At 43.6% G+C, this 22,823-nt stretch overlaps 1 protein-coding gene across 1 annotated transcript; it reads left to right on the top strand.

Moving 5' to 3' along the window:
- Window positions 1–1,797: 1,797 nt before the first annotated feature.
- LOC310792182 (extracellular calcium-sensing receptor-like) lies at window positions 1,798–12,882 on the top strand (the record flags this gene model as incomplete). Its single annotated transcript, XM_083653911.1, has 6 exons — window positions 1,798–2,030; window positions 8,519–8,816; window positions 9,065–9,859; window positions 10,036–10,263; window positions 10,400–10,523; window positions 11,969–12,882. 6 exons carry the CDS (start codon window positions 1,798–1,800, stop codon window positions 12,880–12,882), a joined length of 2,592 nt encoding a protein of 863 aa, XP_083510037.1.
- Between the last annotated feature and the right edge of the window lie 9,941 nt (window positions 12,883–22,823).

Below are 22,823 nucleotides of genomic sequence, written 5' to 3' on the forward strand. Positions count from 1 at the left end.
ACGCCTGGGCCACACCTACACCTGTGTCATCACAGCACAAAACTGGACGGTGCGCTGGGAAGATAGCAATAAGAGGCATGCAAACGCAGCGCAAAGGCAGCGCAAACGATAGCGCCGTACAAAGATAGGGCCCTATGTGTCGAAACGCGTAGGCGTGAAGCCACTTAATTAAAGGCTTTTTTAAAATTCTGCAAACACTGTGCCTTGGTAGTTTTTTGGTTCTGACTCTTCACCAAGTTGAATTTACTATTACGTCAACCATCTTTGTTTCTACTTATAAACCATTTTTTGTTGGCAGTAGGTGGCGCTATGACTATACGCGTGTCGAAATTGCACAAAATTCTGCACTGCAATCCATCGGGTTCCCAGCAGCACACTCCAAATTTTGAAGTTGATTCGATGAAAGCTTCTCAAGATAAACCACTTTTTGTTGCCAGTAGGTGGTGCTATGCTGCAATGCACAAAACCTGGCACCGCACTCAGTCGCATTTCCAGCAGCATGCTCCCCAAGTTTGAAGTCCATTCTATGAACGGTTCTCGAGATTAACCACTTTGTGTTGCCAGTAGGCGACGCTATGCCAAACTGCGCGTAATTCAACACCACACTCACTCGGGTACCCAGCAGGATACTCCCCAAGTTTTAAGTTGGACGAATGGTTCTTGAGATAAAGCGCTTTTTGTGTTGCCAGTAGGTGGCGCTATGCCAAATTGCACAGAATTCGGCACCACACTCTGTTGGGGTTGCCAGCACCAAGTTTGAAGTCGATCAGATGAATGGTTCTCGAAATAAACAGTATTTTTGTGTTGCAATGAGGTGGCACTGAATTGCCAGAAATTCACACTGCAGTCTGTCGGGTCGCGAGCAGCACACCCGTCAAGTTTTAAGTTGATCAGATGAAAAGTTCTTGAGATAACCCAGATTGTGTGTTGCCACTAAGTGGCGCTATGAGAATGTGCGTGTCCGAAATTCAGCACTGCATTCTGTTGGGTTCCCAGCAGCGCACTCCCCAAGTTTTAAGTCAATCTGATGAACGGTTCTCGAGAGAAACCACTTTTTGTGTTGCCAGTAGGTGTTGCTATGACTATGTGTGTGTTCAAATTGCACGAAAAGCAGCATTGCAAACCATCAGGTTCCACCAGCGCACTCCCCAAGTTTGAAGTCAATCCGACGAACGGTTCTCGAGATACGCGAAGGACAGACAGGCAGATCGATAATTTTCTAGGCTTTACCGCTCCTTCACCCCCCATTATTTCTCAAATGAGTGCAAATCAGACGTTCAAATATTGAATGCAAAATCACCACAATTTTATGTGACTGAATAGGCTACTACTCATACAGCAAAAACTAATTAAGAACTTTCCAGTTTGGCACCTCCCTCCTCTGTCCTGTGCTCCCTGTGGAGTCATGGAACATCACTGTTCTATAACTACTTGTCATGCTTTATTATCTATAAATACAGATGCAAGCTCTGCCGTGCCCCTGTTAGGGTGCACCTGCTGCTGCCCCGCAGTTTGTCTCTTAAGGTCCATACACAAGCGTTTTTTCTTGTGCGATTAATTTGCATGTCAGTCATATTTTTCTAACTTATATCAGTCAATGCAACCATGCATACCAACAGTGAAGCTTTGCTGAGTGATATTGCAGCAGATGTTTTTTTCAGACCAGGGTTGATTTTTCATAAATTCACTTCCAACGTTTACACACATCTGTTGCTGTGATTGACAGGTGGGTCAAAATTTGCTTTGCAATTTGGTGCTGTATATTTGCATCGCGCTTGGTGTGTAACGGTCTTTAGTATGATGTCCACACAAAGGTGGCCACAGCAGGGTTGGGTCCTTCTGCAGCTGCTGCTGGTGGCATCTCTCTCTGGGGCTGAGGAGCTGGTGTGTCGGCAGATAGGGGAGCCAGAGATCCCCCAGCTGTCTAAGAATGGGGACATTATTTTGGGTGGAATCTTCACTTTCCACAGCAGCTGGAAAGGCAGACAATACTCCTACATGCACAGACCACCGCCACTGCAGTGCACAAGGTAAATCACACTGTAGCCAGCTGTTTGACAGTAAGATAGAAGATTAGAAGAGCTGGGTAGATATACAAAATAATTAGAAATGTTTGCTCATGTAGTTTCACTTTTAATTTTGTTTCATTTCAAGGACATACTGGCTATAACAGCAACTATGTATAACTGTCTGGGTCAAGTTTGAATTTCAGAGCATTCCAGGTTGCTCAGGCTATGCTCTTTGCCATTGAGGAGATTAACAACAGCACAGACTTGCTGCCTGGCATCTTTCTGGGCTACAAGATCTATGATGAATGTGGCTCCATTGCAAGGGGAATAAGTGTGGCACTGGCCTTGGCTAATGGTAAAGAGGATATATCCACAGCCTCCAAGGCACCATGCACCAGACCGGCCCAAGTGCAGGCCATTATAGGAGAGACCCATTCATTCAAACGGGTGATTTTTTGGATTGGATTCACCAACGCTTGTAGAGAAAGCAGATGCACGAAGCGAAATGTGGAAGTATTTTGCTTACGTTGCTGACAGGGAAGGCAAGCCCCTGGACACATCAAACGAAGCTAGTCTGTAAAAAGTGGGGACACCTCGGCATTCCGAAATGTCGGCACTCCGAAATACCGGCATTCCGACAAAATTATGATCTGTCTCGCCATTGCGAAAGAACCCTCCCCCAGACCCTAACCCTAAACCTAACCTCTCCCACCCCCCACGCCTAAGCCTAACCTCCCCCAGAACCTAACCTCTCGGCGAAACATTTTTTGGAGATAAAAAGGGCCACCTCTCCGAAAGCATAGAAGTCAATGATCGGAATGCCGACACTTCGGAATGGCGAGCTGACCCCGTAAAAAGTGCTTCAACGCGACGCAGGTGAACGGATAAACATCGAACCAGGCTATTTCTCTCAGACAGGGATCCCAACTTCTTCAAAGATTTCAGTTCAAAGACTGGTTAGTGAATGTGAAGGATACAACATACATGCCCTCTTAAGTCAAACGAGTGTGATTTATTGTGTGACAAGCGAACTTATTTCACCATCGGAGTTACAAAATACAGCTTCAAAATACAGCTTCTTTCACAGCTATTTTTACACATGTGATCCCTCAGGTGTGAAGCGAAATTCCGGGAAATAGCCGTTATTGATTTACAGGTAATGTTCCTGTACGCATGTGTGAAAACGGCTTCTGGAGCGTGTTGGAATGCAACTGTTCTCACATAGACTGATGTAGGATGTGACTGCATCAGTATATTCATCCAGACTGGTCATGGCAGCCCTGAATACAATCCAATCTGTACAGTGCAAGCATGCACAGAGGTCTTCCACAGCTTCACTGTCCACTTTTTTTACATCCTCAGAACAGGTTTAGCGAGTTTTACACCCCATTTACATCTGGTTTTTAAATGTTACCTGTATCCAGATAAGTTATCTGGATAATGGTAGGTAGCATTTTAAAACCAGGTGTAATTGGGGTGTAAAAGATCTGAACACAATGTGAGCCAGACTATGTCCAGATGTGGTCAAGATGTTCTGATCACATCCTGATCACGATGCATCACCTTGCATTATTATGCATTTTTCCTTATAAAGATAACATCCTTATCCAGATACAGCCACAGATCACATTTAAAAACCAGGTGTAAATGGGGTATTAGTTGCTGTCACCCCCCCCCCCAAAAAAGTGTGCCCCATCCTCTCCAGAGTCTCCACCCTAGAACTTTGTTCCAGGGCACACTTGCACGACATCACTGATGACATCACAATTGCTTGAGTGACATCATTATTGATATCAATCATTGATGTTGCAATAAACACAACTTTTGATTCTCTTCCTCTCTCTCTATCCCTCTGTCCTGATTCTTTCTCTATGGAAACAGAGACACCAATGTGTGTCATCAGAGAGTTCACTCAGGGTGGAAACCGCTACCTTTTAGAAAGGATGTAGTTGTGCCTATTCATGTGGGGCAGTAGCCAAGGGCACCGTAATGTTAAGCCCCAAAAACACAGAAAGCGTTAATTGACGTGCCTCATTTGATGTGCGTCAATTTCTGCTCCTATAGCGCACTGCAGGCATCTGTAGGCTACCAAATACCAAGAGCACAGAACCATGAGTATTTTGGGGAAAAGGTCACAAACTTATATGTAGGCAGGCACCAATGAATAAAAAGTTGTTATACCGTCGTTTTGAGCCCGTCAGTCAGAGGCTGTAATCGTCCTACCTGTCTATCAGGCAGTGTGGAGAAAAAAGGAATTGCTGCTGCAGGAAGCAATCCAGTCTATCCAAACTTTTGACGATCTGATCTCATGACATGAAGCAGGGAAATATAATTTGGTAGCCGATGTGTTTAGAAGAGCATTCTCACTTTGTTCAGACAGTCTTGCCATTATGCGTTATATTTTACTTGCTTGCTATATTCAAACTGCTGTGAGATTTGTTTGGGGAGCATATGAGACAGGCGGGGATGAAAGTGGGGAGAGAGGGGGGGAGGGCTCAGAGCGTGTTGGTCGCTGCTTGAACCTCATTTGACGCTCCAAAATCGCAACAGGTTCGGAGTACGGGCTTCAAGGCAGTTTGACGCACATCAGAACGCTCTTGGTGCATGTTCGGCCATTTAAAACAATGGGTAGACTGAAAATGCAAGCGTCAGACGTTCCCAGTGCGTTTGGGGCTTAACACTATGGACAGACAGGATGCGTAAGCGCAGAAGCGAAGCGCATTTTCCTCATGAGCAGGCGCCTGGCTGTCCACACAAGGAGCGCATTTTTCTGCGCCGGGCATCAGCGACTCGCTCATCTTCATCTTTTGTTTTCACATATCTACCTCATTTTTATCATGAGTGTATAACCTCATGTATAACATAATGTGTTCATCACAACTGTTCATGGCATGTCCATGTCTTGGGATTGGGGTAAAAACTGAATGACTGACCACGGTAGGACAAAGAGTGTTTGTTCACGTTGTTGTGTAGGTAGGTCTATAGTCTCTCTCTCTGTCTCTCTCTGTCCCTCTCTAGCTCTGTTTTGTCAGATGACCACCTGAAACCCCACTTCAGTCCGCAGTGCGGACAGTCAGATCAGTTAACATGGGCACAGAATGAAAACTGGCTGCGCTTGTTTTGGACGTAAGGGTCCTTGGTGCTGCCGAGGACACCTAGTGCCATCATCAGTGATGTCATAGAGAACTGATGACATCATCAGTAATGTCAGAACTCCTAGTGACATCATCAGTAATGCTATAAATCCTATCCTGCTGGTGGTATAAATAGGATGAGTAGATGTAGTGTACAAACTTCTGAGTGGACAATGGCGAGTACCAGTCTACCAGCCCGCAGTAACTTGGAGACCTCTTTGTCTTGCGTTCGGAGCGACACCCGGGGGAAGCGCCAGCTAACTACAGAGACTCAACCTGTACAGTCCTTTAGAGTCCAGCTAACTACAGAGAATCAACCTGTACAGTCCTTTAGAGTCCCTTTAGAACACTCGTCTGTCCAGCCAAATCTCTGCTTTACAACAGCAGGTCCTGCCAGATCTCCACAACACAACTGTGACCCATGTGGGGAAAGCTTCAATCACTCAGGTTACATAACAAAACGCAAAGACATTCACACTGAAGCGAAACCCTTCCTCTGTGACCAATGTGGGAGCAGCTTCAGTCGCAGAGATGCCCTAATGTCACATCAACGGATTCACACTGGAGAGAAACCCTACAGGTGTGACCAATGTGGGAGCAGCTTCAGTCGCAGAGATGCCCTAACGTCACATCAACGCATTCACACTAGAGAGAAACCCTTCACAGCTGTGACCAATGTGGGAGAAGCTTCAATTACTCAGGTGACCTAACAAAACACAAACGCATTCATACTGGAGAGAAACCCTACAGGTGTGACCAATGTGGGAGCAGCTTCAGGCGCAGAGATGCCCTAACATCACATCAATACATTCACACTGGAGCGAAACCCTTCCTCTGTAACCAATGTGGGAGCAGCTTCAGTCGCAGAGATAACCTAACATCACATCAACGCATTCACACTGGAGAGAAACCCTACAGGTGTAACCAATGTGGGAGAAGCTTCAAGCGTGGAGATGCCCTAAAATCACATCAACACATTCACAATGGAACAGGCTACAGGTGTCTCCGCTGTAGGAGACTGTACGCTCAGTTATGTAATCTGAAGAGACACCGCTGCATCTAACCTGCCGAAGAGCACCTCCACTGGCCTATCTGGTAGCTTGGGACAGTGCAATAGATAACCATTTTGGCAGTTGGTTTCCAGTGTTTGGGAAGCTACTGTAACGCTGGTGTAGTGTAGCGTTAACTCCTTAATTAATAAACCTTTCTTCGGGTCGTGGATAATAACTGCACGAGGAGAGCTTCTGTCTTGAACCACTTCAGGTAACTTTATTGTTCGACTTCACATGACAACAGCCACCAAGCCCCTCGGCTTGGGGTCACTTCCCTGTTTGGGGTATCACTCCGCCCATTCTACTCCCTACACAGCCAAGCTGTATATATAGTTCCTACTTTAGAATAGAACTAGACAGAATATATTTATGACCTGATGAACCATCAATGATTAACAAAATAAATCTCATCTTACACTACTTTGAAAGCATAGCTTTGGAAGCTACCAACTACTTCACCATGGAAGTAGTTGAAACTACAGCAAAGCTACCCTGGGAGAAATGTTGTTTCGGAAACTACAAGCTACGCAGAAAAAGTAGTTCAGACTACTTTGTAAAAAAAAAAACATTAAATTGACAATGTACATATATATATGAAATAAAATATAGCCTACAAAAAAGCACAATGCCAGCAAAAAATATGCCTCTCAATTGAGTGTATTGCAAGAAACCCAATAGCATCCAATGTTATATTTTAGCTGTAAACAAATCTGGGTTCTTCTGGGTTTTGTTTTATCAGACAAATAAACAGTAAAGACTTGCCTAGGACCTTGGTTAAGGTTAGGGTAAGAATATCAGGCCAAGTCAATCAGAGGCAGTGTAGGCTGTGTTCCTTGTCAAGAAGTAGAGTTACGTTATTGGGATCCTGGCTGCCTTCACGGTCTATGCTGCCTTCAAAGCAGTCAGGACAGGCCCGGCGTTGGGGGCGGGCCTGACCGGGCCGGGCCCCCCCATTCAACAAACTGCCCCCCCCCCCCCCCCCCCCCCATTCAAAAAAAAAAAAAAAAAAAATTTTTTGTTGTTGTTGTTGTTGCTAAAAACGTTTTTCCGTTTTTCTGTTTTAAAGTTTAAAATGGAATCTGGCTGTCATTAGGCATTGATTAACTGAATGCTATTGCTAACTGTTACTTTGAACATCCATTTGCAATGATTCTGGCTGGATATTAACTATTGTAAATTTGTCACAATGAATGCAATTTGTGCACAATGTGTAAATACACTTAATATTAATTGTTTAGGCCTAATTATTTGTAAAGTCACAACACATTAGAGATGTGTGTAGTTCTTCACAGATTTAGCCTCTTCATTTTGCTCTCAAATGCACCAGGTTGACGAATTTTACTTTAAAATGTACAAAATCTTCTTCCGGGGGAGAATCCCCCCGGACCCCCCTTGGGTAGCTTGGCCCCCCCAAGCTAGGGGCAGGCCCCCTCTGTAACTTGGGTCTGGAGCCGGGCCTGAGTCAGGACGAAAGAAAAAAGGGCTGTCAAAGGGTTCTGGTTCAACAGTAATGGTCAAATAAGACAAATAAATATATTCCTTCCATTTTATTGCCCAAAATTGTAGTTTGTAGTTTCAGTAGTTAACTACAAAAAAATAAGCATAAAAAAAAATAGTTTAACTACTTGTCTCACTACACAAATATGAATGTAGTTGAACTACCTGCAAGCTACTGCAAAATGTCGTTAAACTACGTAGTTCAGCTACATAGTTCACTACTCCCCAACACTGGTTTCTTATTTCCAGTTTTGCACCCCCCCCCCCCCCCCCCCAATGTAACCATGGAACATCACTGTTCCATTACTATCTGCCATGCTTTTGTACCTATAAATACTGATGCAAGCTCTGCCCTGGTCCTGTTAGGGTGCATGCGCTGCTGCCCCGCAGTTTGTCTCTATGATCTCCACCCAAAGGTGGACAGAGCAGGGTTGGGCCCTTCTGCAGCTGCTGCTGGTGGCATCTCTCTCTCGGGCTGAGGATCCAGTGTGTCTGCAGATAGGTGAGCCAGAGGTCCCGAAGCTGTCTAAGAATGGGGACATTATTTTGGGGGGAATCTTCTCTTTCCACACCAGTTGGAAAGACAGACAGGACACCTACAGGTTCAGACCACCGCCACTGCAGTGCACAAGGTAAATCATACTGTAGCAAGCTGTTTGAGATAGAAGATCAGTAGAGTAGAGTATATACAAAATGCATTTAAAATATGGTTATCATGCTGAGTTGAGAAATAAGAAATCTTTGCTCATATTTTCACTTTTAATTTTGTTTCATTTCAAGGATGTACTGGCTATAACACCAATTATTTATAACTGTCTGGGTCCAGTTTGAATTTCAGAGCATTCCAGTTTGCTCAGGCTATGTTCTTTGCCATTGAGGAGATTAACAACAGCACAGACTTGCTGCCTGGCATCTTTCTGGGCTACAAGATCTATGATGAATGTGGCTCCATTGCAAGGGGAATAAGTGTGGCACTGGCCTTGGCTAATGGTAATGAGGATATATCCACAGCCTCCAAGGCACCATGCACCAGACCGGCCCAAGTGCAGGCCATTATAGGACCAGATTCCTCCTCTCCTGCCATGGCTGTATCCACTGTCATTGGACCATTTCATATCCCAGTGGTGGGTCTATTTTTTTTTTTTTTTTTTTTGCAACAAATGTATAATCATGTACTGTAATGACCTTGGACACAGTTTGATTTATTTATCTTGTGTTATTTTCTTGATAATACAGTAATTATTATAGTGCAATTTGTCTGACTGCTCACAGTAAAGGCGGTTTTAAGAGAATTACTGCTAATGTGCTCAATGTTAACGGTTTTAGAATTTGCATCCTCATCTTGGGAATATCATTCCTTTCTACTCCCTAGATCAGCCACCTTGCCACCTGTGCTTGTCTCAGTGATAAAGTCCGGTACCCGTCCTTCCTCAGAACAATACCCAGTGACTCCTACCAGAGCAGAGGTCTGGCCCAGTTGGTGAAGCACTTTGGCTGGACTTGGGTCGGGGCAATTAGGAGCAATAATGATTATGGCAATAAAGGCATGGCCATATTAACAGAGACGGCCCAACAGCTGGGCATCTGTCTAGAGTACTCTGTATCCTTCTTTAGAACAGATCCACCAGAAAAAATACAGGCAGTAATTGACATTATCAAAGCTTCCACTTCGCAGGTGATTGTCACTTTCCTCCCCCCCCATTATTTGGCAATACTAATACATGGAATGGCCTCTCAGAACCTGACTGGGTACCAGTGGGTAGGCAGTGAGTGCTGGATCGTTGATTCCTACACTGCGACTATGAATGGACACCACGTCCTGGATGGTGCGATAGGGCTGTCCATCTCCAAGGTCCATGTCACAGGCATGAGAGAGTTCATTTTGGATGTAAAGTCACTCAATTCATCTAGTAATGAATTGTTCACAGAATTCTGGGAGACAATGTTTGATTGTAGGTTCAAGCAGACGAAGGGCTCAGAAGGGAATCAGAGATACTGTACAGGGTCTGAAGATGTGTCTGGGCAGCAAACAATTTTCACTGATATGTCATACATGCCCTTCTTTAACGCTGTCTATAAAGCAGTGTATGCTGTGGCTCACACACTACATAATGTTCTTGGCTGTAAAGAAATATGTGGTAGTAAGATACAGCCAGATCCATTCACGGTGAGTTGAACACTGAAGGCTGAATGATAGTTCAACATGAACAGATTCTTTTTGCTTTTTTAATTTTTAACTGTATGTTTTGTTGTTGCATGTCCATCATTCTGCAGAGCTAATACAAGGTGCCAGTGGTTTACATTTAATGGAAGAAGTAATTAAAGTAATATCTATCTGCTTAGATTTTGCAGCACATAAAAAAGGTTCAGTTCAAGACAAAGGAGGGGGAGGGCGTTTACTTTGATGAGAATGGAGACCCAGCAGCAAAGTATGAAATCATAAACTGGCAGCTGAACGAAAATGGCAGTGTGGAGTTTGTCCCCGTTGGTCTTTATGACACATCTTTACCTGCAGAAAAACGGATGATTCTGCACCCTAAGTCCTTAATTTGGGCACAGAACTCAGAACAGGTCAATACCATATTATCATGGATTGTTAACTTGTGGGAGTATTATCGTAATGTCGATTTAATCAGCATTCCAAATGGTGACTTGTAGGACAACAGCATGTCAAAGTGTATCTCATACTGCTTTTTTGTTCATGCAGGTGCCTGTGTCAGTGTGCAGTGAGAGCTGTCCCCCAGGAACCCGTAAGGTCCTCCAGAAAGGAAAGCCGGTCTGCTGCTATGACTGTATACCATGTGCAGAGGGAGAAGTCAGCAACACCACAGGTACCTAAGTATTATTTAATGGATCAGAGACGCCTGTCTTTTTACCCATAATTTCATTAATTCAATAATCTTTTACTGCTGTTCCCACTGTCAGAGATTCTCTGTTGATAGTAAGTTCTCTTATTTACTCTGTTCATTTTACTCACCTCGTTTCTTAACGTACAGTAAAGTTTTCTGTCATTAGGAGAACCAGAAAGAACAGCAACCTTTTTGGCCTCGTTCCTTTGAGACATCACGTTCTTCAATGAGATGTCTATCCATAGCGCACATTTGGCTTTAACTGTGAATTTCTTTAATTGAATGGATCAGACTATAACGCCTGTAAATTCAATATCAGCAATCAAATAAATATTCAAATATAATACCAGTATTTATTATGTTTATATACATAACAGTACAATTCATAGTAAAAATGGAGTTCATCATCAGTGCATTTGAATATCAAATGTGGGAGTACTGTGAAATCGTGTTCTGATTTATAGAAAATGGTAGCATGTGATTATACTATAAACAACATGTACATGTACATTAGTTGTAGATAGTCTGACTCACTGGAAGCATGCAGTATAAGCTGGAAGTATAAGCTCTGCCATTGGCACCGACCATTTCAATCGGAGTGAAGGGAAATCCTTTTCCGCTCCCTGCATCTGTGCTCTCAAATGCTCCCACCACTGTGAAACCACAACAACGCTAGCTAGCGAGCTAGCAATCTACACGCTGAAAATGGCATTTTTTTTTACAAAGGAACGCAAAACGTGTCATTTTGGATACGGAAGTGAACAGCTTGAGGGCGGCAGTTCCAAGTACAGATTGTTTATTTTTATTTTTTCTGTATGCCCACAGAGAGCCTTAACAAGCATTAAGAATGAGCCATACTCATTGTATCCCATGCGGTTTCACCGGTTTGTATCCCATGTGAGGGCGGAGTTTCTGCAGGCGAACACGAGTTAAACACTGTCCTCTCTCCACCCTCTCCCACCACCCACATCCCCCAGCCACCAATCGAAACCTGACTCTCTATGACCTTCCTATCCCTAGCTAAGGTCCCTTTTCCCTAACCGCACCGCCTTCCCTCACCACACACCCTCCCAACACCCACATCCCGTTAGCCACTCCACCTACCCACCCCTCGATTCCTGACTCTATGAGCTTCCTATCTCTAGTTATGGCCGCTCTTCCCTAGTCCCACCCTCTTTCCTGACCACACCCCCTTCCACAGTCCGCGTCCCCCCTAGCCACTCCCCCTACCCACCCATCGAACCACGACTCTCAACAACCTCTCCATACATCGCTACGACCCCTATTCCCTAGCCCACCTCCTTCAGTTTATAAGTGAATGACTGACTGAGTGAGTGAGTGTTCTGACCCCGGCCTGGCCTGCTGCCACCGCCGTGGGAAGGGAGATACTCAGGAAATCTAATATCTGTTTTGATTTTAACTTGTAGATTCCATCACCTGTGTGCGATGTCATCCTGAATTCTGGTCAAACAAGAAAAGAGATGACTGTGAAAAGAAGGACACAGAGTTTCTATCATATGAAGAGATTATGGGGGCACTGCTCACGGCGGCGTCCCTGTTAGGAACTTGCATGACTGCTATGGTGGCTTTCATCTTCTTCAGACACAGGAAGAGCCCCATAGTCAAGGCCAACAACTCTGAGCTGAGCTTCCTGCTGCTCTTCTCCCTGGCTCTGTGTTTCCTGTGTTCTCTGACCTTCATCGGCCGGCCCTCTGAGTGGTCCTGCATGCTGCGACACACAGCATTTGGGATCACCTTTGTCCTCTGCATGTCTTGTGTTCTGGGGAAAACTATAGTGGTGTTACTGGCCTTCAGGGCTACACTTCCAGGGAGTAATATCATGAAATGGTTTGGCCCTGCTCAGCAGAGACTCAGTGTTCTGGCTTTCACTCTCATACAGGTCCTGATTTGCATACTTTGGATAACTATCTCTCCTCCTTTTCCTTTCAAGAACTTTAAACACTTTAAGGACAAAATCATCTTAGAATGTGCATTAGGCTCAGCTGTGGGCTTCTGGGCTGTGTTGGGGTATATAGGAGTCCTGGCTATGTTATGTTTCTTTCTAGCTTTTTTGGCTCGGAAACTGCCTGATAATTTCAATGAAGCCAAATTTATCACCTTCAGCATGTTGATATTCTGTGCAGTCTGGATCACCTTTATCCCTGCGTATGTCAGCTCTCCAGGGAAGTTCAGTGTTGCTGTGGAGATATTTGCAATTCTGGCCTCCAGTTTTGCACTGCTAATCTGTATCTTTATTCCAAAATGTTACATAATCTTATTGAAGCCCGAAAAGAATACAAAAAAGAACATGATGGGTAAAATACCATCAAAATCATCATGACTGAATATAGGCTAATAGGCATAGTAGAATGACTAGAACTTGTTTCAATAAAAGCATATTGTATTCATGAATAAAATGTGGTACTATTATAATTAACTGTGGTTGCTGTCATTGACATTAATCCAAATCATTGATACAGTACAGTATGTGTTTTTGAGCTTAATTCTTCACACAGACTGGCAAACTTGCTCTTGTAAACCCAATGCCTTTCTTTTTCTCATTCTTCTTCTTCTTCATTTTACTGAAGAACAAATGATCTATCTTACACTTAAATCAGAATGTCGGCCATTGAGACATTACTACATTTCTTCAGTCACAAGTTCATTCTCAAATTGAAGTTTCTTTTGGAGATTAAATGATTGTATTTATTGTATTGTACTATATATACAGTATATGACAAAAACAACTCTGGTCAGGTGTCCTGTTGTCTCCTGAGGCTTTGAGAGTTCAAACCCCCTTGTTTTTGAAGGTAAGATGATTGCCTTGAGCTGTAGAGCTGGTTCTGGCCTGCACAGCAGCACACAGCTACAGTATGCCATTGCTGATGCTGCTCCTTTTGGTCCTGCTAGTGGGGAGGGGAGACTGCGTGTGCCAGCTACAAAGGCAGGCTTCTTAGCTAACCGTAACGTGTAGAGTGAACATATGGGGCTCTATTTTCCCACAGGCCTTAGGCGCAGAAACTGGCCTTAAACGCAAAAAAACGCACCTTGCGCCTGCCTCGGGAAGATAGCAACATGGTTTTAGGCCACGAAATGCGCTGTATGCCAAACAGGCGTGGCGCAGTGCCAGAATAGGCCAGAATGGGCGTTTCAGCCTTAAATACTGGCCTAACGATATCTTCCCCCCTGGCGTTAATGTAGCGCTTTGCGCTTTTGAAAACCAGGCCTTATTCAGTGCGCCGCGGATATTCCACGCACAGCTTCTGCTCTGCTGATCTCAGTTTGTCCCCCTCTTTCTCTCTCTCACTCCCTCGCTCAGACAGGCACATGCAAGTCCGATAAAAAATAAGTTGTTATACCGTACATAGTATAACAACATGACCGTTTTTTATAACATGACAGTTTTGAGCCCGTGACATTCAGAGGCTGTTGCATCATCCTACCTGTGCAGTGGGGGAGAAGAAAAGGCGAGAGAAAACGAGATCATTCTGCCCAAACAAATGTTCACTGCCTGGCTTCCCTCCCAAAGCCACAAATGTGAAATCTCCCAGCATGCATTGGGCTAATACATTTCGATAATAAATAGCAACAAAATGAGCCGAAATAGATAGAAAGGTAGATCTAAATAATGTGTTGTGTTAACACAACCTGCAATTGTAGAACATTTCAATATTGGACCAAATAAAACATCGAAATCAAAACACAACCCTATGTGAAACATATATGTCATCTTGGGGCTATATCCCTTGCAGAATCCCTTGCAGATTTAACGTGATTTAGATGAGTGACAGTGTAACGCGGTTCTACTGTCATGTCCTACTGTGAGGTCCGCTCCAATAAATTGGCCTTACTTCACATTTAGTTTTACAATAAAAACACATTTATGCAATGACTTTACATAATGTAGGCTATTCACCTATTCACCTATTCGTCTATGTTCAGACCTTACAGTGGGCCAAATTCTTCCGGGTCCTATTAACATTTCCGGCGGTCACTGCGCAAAATAAGAGAGTTGTTTTTGGAGCGGACAGTGAAGGGGTAAAATAAAGAACGTAGCCTACTACTTTGAGCCGGTACACAGCAAGCAAGCGAGTATCCACTGTTAGCCAAGTCAGATAACGTTATCGTCGACAATGACGAGCATTTTCTTGTAAAACATACCTGGACTCCAACAAAGAAAGCTTCAGATAGCTAGTTGTCTCTCCTCCGAGGCAGCGCGAGCCACTAACGTCAATAAGACCCGCAGACGTTAACGTAATTCCCTGGAATGCGAGACTTAACGAGCCAGTTACATGGCGTTGCATTCTTAGACATTGCCGTTTGCTTTTATTTGGTATGTTACATACAATTGGCTAAATTATTAGTTAATTCAGAGTTAGATGATGTTGGAGCAGCGCAGCCATTTTTTATTTTATTTTATTATTATTTTTAGCCGGAAGTTTTGATACGGCCACACAACCGGGTCAAATGGGCGTGGCTACATAAGGTGAATATTTATGTGCATCATCCTACCTGTGCAGCAGGGGAGAAGAAAAGGTAGCAAAACGATATCATTCTGGACAAACTTTCACCAATCTAATCTCATCATGACATAGGCTATATTTTTCTAGCTGATGCGTTTAGAACATTCTTTTCACTTTGATCTTGCTATAGTGTAGCGTATTTACATGCTCGCAGTATTTAAACTGCAGTTAGATTGGTTTGAGAAGCATAATAATATGGAATAATAGCTTATATATGGAGACAGACAGAGGGGATAAAAGGGAGGGGGGGAGATCAGAGCCCTCGGCTGTTCTGAAGCCGGACTGGATCGCTCCGTGGAATTGGAGCTTAAAAGTGATGCTTGTGATTCGTTTACTGCACTTCCCCAATGAGCAGATTGTGCATAATTTTACGCTTAAAAGGCGTGGTTATAATGCTTAAGGCCACCTGTTGCGCCGACACCAAAATATCGAGTGCGCTGGTCCACACCCACTAATCTGGGCTGCGCCTGGCACTAAGCCAGTTTATAGGCAGATGGAACGATAGAGCCCATGGGCTCTATTTCCCCACAGGCCTTAGGCGCAGAAACTGGTGTTAAACGCAAAAAAAACGCGCCTTGCGCCTGCCTCGGGAAAATAGCATCATGGTTTTAGGCCCCGAAATGCGTTTTACGCCGAAGAGGCGTGGCGCAGTGCCAGAATAGGCCAGAATGGGCGTTTCGGCCTTAAATACTGGCCTAACGATATCTTCCCCCCTGGCGTTAATTTAGCGCTTTGCGCTTTTGAAAACCAGGCCTTATTCAGTGTGCTGCGGATATTCCTCTGCGTATTTACGCACAGGTCTCCTCTGCCGATCTCACACTCTCTCCCCCTCTCTCTCCCTCTCTCACTCCCTCTCTCTCGCACTCAGACAGGCACAAAGACCGATGAAAAACAAGTTGTTATACCGTACGTAGTATAACAACATGCCAGTTTTTTATAACATGACAGTTTTGAGCCCCTGACATTCAGAGGCTGTTGCATCATCCTACCTGTGCAGTGGGGGAGAAGAAATTCTGCCCAAACAAATGTTCACTGCCTGGCTTCCCTACCAAAGCCACAAATGTGAAATCTCCCAGCATGCATTGGGCTAATACATTTAGATAATAAATAGCAACCAAATGAGCCTAAATAGATAGAAAGGTAGATAGAAATAATGTCTAATGTTAACACAACATGCAATTGTAGAACATTTCAATATTGGACAAAATGATATCTCGAAATCAAAACACAACCCTATGTGAAACATATATGTCATCCTGGTGCTATAGGTGCTATATATATCCCTCGCAGATTATATCCCTCGCAGATTTAACGTAATTTAGGAGATGAGTGACAGCCGTAACACGGTTCTACTGTGACTACCTACTGTGATGTCGCTCCAATAAGACGACTTACTTCACATTTTCTTTTACAATAAAAACACATTTATGCAATGACTTTACATAATGTAGGCTATATTTATGTGCATCATCCTACCTGTGCAGCAGGGGAGAGAAAACAATATCATTCTGGACAAACTTTCACCAATCTAATCTCATCATGACATAGGGATAGGCTATATTTTTCTAGCCGATGCGTTTAGAACATTCTTTTCACTTTGATCTTGCTATAGTGTAGCGTATTTACATGCTTGCAGTATTTAAACTGCAGTGAGATTGGTTTTTGAGAAGCATAATAATATGGAATAATATAGAGACAGACGGGGATGAAAGGGAGGGGGGGAGCTCTGCAGCGTTTGGCTTTTCTGACCGGACTGGATCGCTCCGTGGAATTGGAGCTTAAAAGGGAAGCTTGTGATTCGTTTACTGCACTTCTCCAATGAGCAGATTGTGCATAATTTTACGCTTAAAAGGCGTGGTTATAATGCTTAAGGCCGCGTGTAGCGCCGATACCAAAATATTGAGTGCGCTGGTCCACGCCCACTAATCTGCCAATGCAACGATAGAGCCCATACACACTATGTCCACTCTACACTTCACATTGCTGTTGTTGATTCATACTGTTGCAGTCCTGACTCCTGACTGCATGATGACGACATTCCCCAAAATACCAAATAGTGTAAACATCATGGACGTTTTCCATGTCAACTCCAACATTTATATATATATATATTTTTTTATTTATTTTTTCAGGGACAGTGCAACATTAATGAACATTTTCATGTAAATGTGCCGGATTATAGCCTTAGCTAATTTCCATCCGCAGTCCCTCGACAGGTGAGGTACAGAAAAGTTTAAAAGAAGAAATAAGAAAATTAGTGCATACGTAGGGCATTCATAGACATACAGCAATGTAAATGACACATACATACACATAGGGTAAACACAAACAACACAACACAAATGAAACAAAAACAGGGAACATTAGGGATATTAACCAAGGTGGACACAGGACTTTCAAGGACATACAAAAACAACACATAAAACAAAAAGGTTTAAATGTGATCGCAGGTTTGATTTGATCTGAGCCATGACTTTAACAGCCCCTTAAAGGTGTGAAAGCTGCTACTCTCTCTGACTGACAGTGGTAGGCTATTCCATAGTTTGCTGCCCCCATAGGACAAAACATTTTGTCCGATAGAGGACCGTCTCAGAGGTAGTTCACAGTCGCCTCTCGACGAGCTTCGCGTGATGTTCTGGGTAGCTCTCCGTTTGATAAAGCATTCTAAAGATAGCTATTTCGTCATACATTACTACATTCAGTTTAAATTTGATCACAAGACCTGTCTCCAAAGCAGGCACCTGATGTAAAAAAGGAAGTAAACTAGAACCAGGAAATTATCGCCCAGTCTCAATTCTCTCTTCCATATCTAAGTTAATGGAAAGAGTCATTTTTGAACAAATTGACAGTTATCTTGCATCTCGGGAGCTCCTGTTTAAATTTCAGTCTGGATTCAGAAAATCACATTCAACTGACACCTGTCTGCTTTTTCTAACCGATCACATCAGGAAGGAAGTAGACTCTGGTAAATACTGTGGTATGGTCATGCTGGACCTTCAAAAAGCATTTGACACCGTTAACCATGACGTTCTACTGTGTAAGCTCGGGGCCCTGGGCTTCAACAGCACTTCCCTCAACTGGGTTAGGTCCTACCTGGAGGGTAGGGAGCAGGTGGTGGACATAAACGGAACGCTGTCCTGTCCCCTCCCCCTGACGTGTGGGGTCCCCCAGGGAAGTATTTTAGGGTCTTTATTCTTTTTAATTTATATAAACGATATGCAATCGGCCTGTGATTGCAACCTGTTCCTCTTTGCGGACGACTCCGCCCTCCTGTTCTCTCACAAGGACAGGGGGGAGATCGAAAGGAAATTGAGCAGTGAGCTTCACAGTGTTAGTGTGTGGCTCTCGGACAACAAATTATCACTTCATCTGGGGAAAATGGAGTCTATTTTATTTGGGTCAAATTTTAATTTAAAAAAGTCCCCCCGGGTTTAAAATTATGGTGGGTGACGTAGCTGTTAACACCAAGGAGGAGATTACGTACCTTGGCTGCATTTTAGATAACAAACTCTCTGGAGAGAGCATGGCCTCAAAAGTAATTTCCAAAGTAAATCAAAAAAACAAATTCTTAGCCAGAATTTCATCCTTCATAGACAAGAGCGCCCTTGAAACATTGGCAAATGCTCTGATTCAATGTAATTTTGACTATGCTTGCTCCTCCTGGTTCACGGCAATCACCATAAAACTTAAAAACAGGCTTCAGACATCTCAGAATAAATTAATACGGGTTATCCTGAAACTGCAACCCAGAATCCATCTCCTCCCCTCTCACTTCCTTAGCCTTAGGTGGCTCAGAGTGGAGGAGAGGGTTTCTCAGATCAAACTGTGCATGGTTTTCAGGATTTCTAAACGGGAGGCTCGTCGCTACCTCTCTGACTACTTCTGTAAAGTCAGTGATGTACATGGCTACTCCACAAAAGGAAGCACTTCCAACATTGTTCCCCCCAAATTTAAATCTTTAAAGGGTGAATGTACCTTCTCTTACTCAGCAGCTATTTTATGGAACAAACTCCCTGAGAGTATAAAGACCCTTAATTCCAGGTTTTATTTTAAGCTTGCCTTGAAAAAATGGCTGGTTGGTTCCCAAATGGGTTCCTAACCTTTTATTTTTCTTTTGTCTCCTGTATGCTCGCAGTTTTTAAACCCTAGGTAGGCCTTTGATTTATTATATGAGCTGGTCTCTCTTTTTATTTATTGATTGGTGCATTTTTTGTTGTTATTTAAATAACCATTGAGTGTATGGCTGTGTTGTTTAATGTTTCATTGTTTGTGTTTGTTGCCCGCGCACACACACGCTCACACCTGCACACATATTCACTCCACTTGCCCCATACAAAGGACCACAATGGAAACAAGCCCTTGGGCTTTATTGTGTTTTATTCCTTTTGATCAATATTTTTGTTGTATTGTCTTGCACAATTCTGCTCTTATTGAATCAATAAAGTTATCAATCAATCAATCAATGTATCCATTAAGGTCAAATACAGCATCAGATTCGACCTCATCATTGTGGATTTATTTTAATGACTGAATCAAGAATATCCATGACTTGTAGTTAGAGATGGGTATCGTTTGGATTTGATCGATACGGATAGCGATACCGGTACTGCTTATTGAAAGCGATACCGGTACTGCTTATCGATACCGATACTTATCGATACTCTTATCGATACTACTCTCCATAATGTCCTGGTGACCCCCTTTTTCTGATTCTATTAATACAGCTCACCTGTGTGAGCTCATCAAACAGCAACGCTGCAACCTGTGCCTCAATAGTTGCAATGTGATAATAAAGTACAACTAACTATAACAATCACTACATAACAACAAAAGAGAGTCAAAATAAACAAATACAAATTTATAAATACAATAATCACTATGACAATGTACAGACAGACAACAGACACAAAAAACTCTCTCTCTCTCTCTCTCTCTCGCGCACACACACACACACACACACACACACACACACACACACACACAAATTAATTAACTCATTGAGTGCCACGGACGTTGATCGACGTCAAAGTAAATAGTGACGTAGAGTGCCACGGACGTCGATCGACGTCAAATGCGTTTTTTGACGGTGGGACGTGGATCAAAGCTTCAGGCATCTCCTGTACAAATATTGTAGCTATTGAAGCTGTATAACCTATTTTACGGACTCATCAGGTGGCGACAGTGCTCTCCAGATTACAGAAATGTCCCGAATACAGCCTGAAAAAGCCGTGATTAAAGAGAACCCGCTCATGCTGCAGCCCAGAGCCATGTAGATTGCTCTGGCTGCAGTTGACGGTGCCTGCCCAACAGCAGTCAATCCGCGCACACAACTGAGCTCCTCTGCCTCTGTCTGTCTGTCTGCATAGTTTCTTCACACAATTAGCCGCCAGAAAGGCAGCAAAGGGCCAAACCTTTCGCTGCAGTCCCGTTTGGCATTTCCTTGTCGCGCTGAGCCGCCCGGCGCAAAAACGGAGGCTCCGAAAATAGACTGGGTGCGTGTGGGGAGGAGTTTGCAGCTGAGTGGGGGAGAGGGGGGTGGGGCACGCATGCACCACAGAACTACACCAGGTCACTACATCAGAAAATATTAGCTAGAGTCAGTGAATGTGCTTGAAATGCTGCATTTCACAAAAGGCTGAATATCTCAGCTTATAATTTGAAATGCCTGAAAACGCTGAAAACAACCTATCTTCTCCGGCTCATAACTAAAGAACGGAAAATGGTATCAATAAACTTTTTTTTGCTGATGATACAATAGAGTCTCCTTGTTCTTTTTGCGTGTTCAGTGTTTAAATAGTAATATCACACAATATTCTGTGGGCCTCGAGTCATCACTGAAAACTCTGGCACTGGGAGCGTCCGTTCTCCAAAAGTGGCTGGCACTCAATGAGTTAATGAAAACACGACTACAAACACTGTTAATATATTAACAGTAATGTGTCAATGCATCACCAAATACAATCAGGTATAAATAAATTATAAGGTATAGGTAGGACTTATTTTAATGCCCGAATCAGGAACACCTACCTGTATAGGGCCTTATCTTCCCCCCTGGCCTTAAAATAGCGTTTAAGGCCGGGCGCAGCGCAAATTGTGGGCGTGGTCAAGCGCAATCCATATTTTCCCCTCGGTGCTAAACCACCCATCGGGTGGCTAAACCCATCTGTTAACCACTTAACCACGCCTTTTAGGCATAGAATTATTCACAACATGCTCATTGGAGAACTGCTGTAAATGAATCACAATCTTCCTTTTTAAGCTCCAATTCCACGGAGCGATCCAGTCCGGTCAGAAAAGCCAGCCAAAGCGCTCTGAGCTCCCCCCCTCGGTCTTTCATCCCCCGTCTGTCTCCATATATATTATTCCATATTATTATGCTCCTCAAACAAAACTCACTGCAGTTTAAATACAGCAAGCATGTAAATACGCTACAGCAGATCAAAGTGAAAAGAATGTTCTAAACGCATCGGCTAGAAAAATATAGCCTATCCCTTGATTTCATGATGAGATTAAATTGGTGAAAGTTTGGGCAGAATGATATCGTTTTCTCTCGCTACCTTTTCTTCTCCCCCACTGCACAGGTAGGATGATGCAACAGCCTCTGAATGACAGGGGCTCAAAACTACCATATAACAACTTTTTTCCCATTGGTCTTTGTGCCTGCGTAGTGTCTACATAGGCTATAAATTAGTGGCCTTTTCCCCCAAATAGTGATGGTTCTGTTATTCTGTGCTGTAGCCTACATTTCAGATCTGATGCTTGCAGTGCGCTATAGGGGCAGAAATTGACACGCGAGAGAGAGGGAGAGAGGGAGTGAGAGTGAGAGAGGGGGGAGAGAGAGTGAGTGCATCCCCGGGGCCGGCGCGCTGAATCTGCATCTTTCCTGTATATCCGCTGCGTAATTACGCACGCAGTACCAACCAATTTAGTCCGTCATCTTCCCCTTGGTGCACATAAAGAAACATGCTTCCGTCACTGTCTGCTTCATGGCGAGAGAGACTTCAGCTGTATGCTACTCGTGATAAAACCAGACATCGAATTTTCAACAGTTAACTATATCCCCGGTGCACTGAATAAGGCCTGGCTTTGAAAAGCGCTAAGCGCTAAATTAACGATAGGGGGGAAGATAGCGTTAGGCCGGTATTTAAGGCCGAAACGCCCATTCTGGCCTATTCTGGCACTGCTCTTCGGCGTAAAGCGCATTTCGGGGCCTAAAAACATGATGCTATCGATGCTATATGAGTCAGCCGCAAAGCGTGTTTTTTTGCGTTTAGCGCCAGTTTAGCTCCTAAGGCCAGGGGAAAGATAGGGCCCTATATCTACAGTACAGGTAAAATATATTTTGCAACACTGAATGTTATGGAATACAGTTGTGGGGCATTTCAGTTAACCCATTTAAAATATAATTTTGTAGGCCTTACCGATCCTTCATCCCCCATTATTTTTTCAAATTCAAATCAGACGTTCAAATATCGAATGCAAAAACACCACAATTGTATGTGACTGAATACGCTATTACTCATACAGCCAACACTGGATTGATTGATTGATTGATTGATTGATTGATATAGAAGACAACATCCAAGAGATGACATGTAAGTGTGAACACTTATTTCCAACATGGTAAATGGTAAATGGCCTGCATTTATATAGCGCTTTTATACAAATCGCTTTACAATCAGTAGGTATATTCACCCATACATACACTGATGGCGGCAGGCTACCACGCAGGGTGCTGTCACACCATCAGGAGCAATTT

This window comes from Poromitra crassiceps (genome assembly GCF_964638095.1).
Source record: "Poromitra crassiceps genome assembly, chromosome: 17".
Taxonomy (NCBI): domain Eukaryota; kingdom Metazoa; phylum Chordata; class Actinopteri; order Beryciformes; family Melamphaidae; genus Poromitra; species Poromitra crassiceps.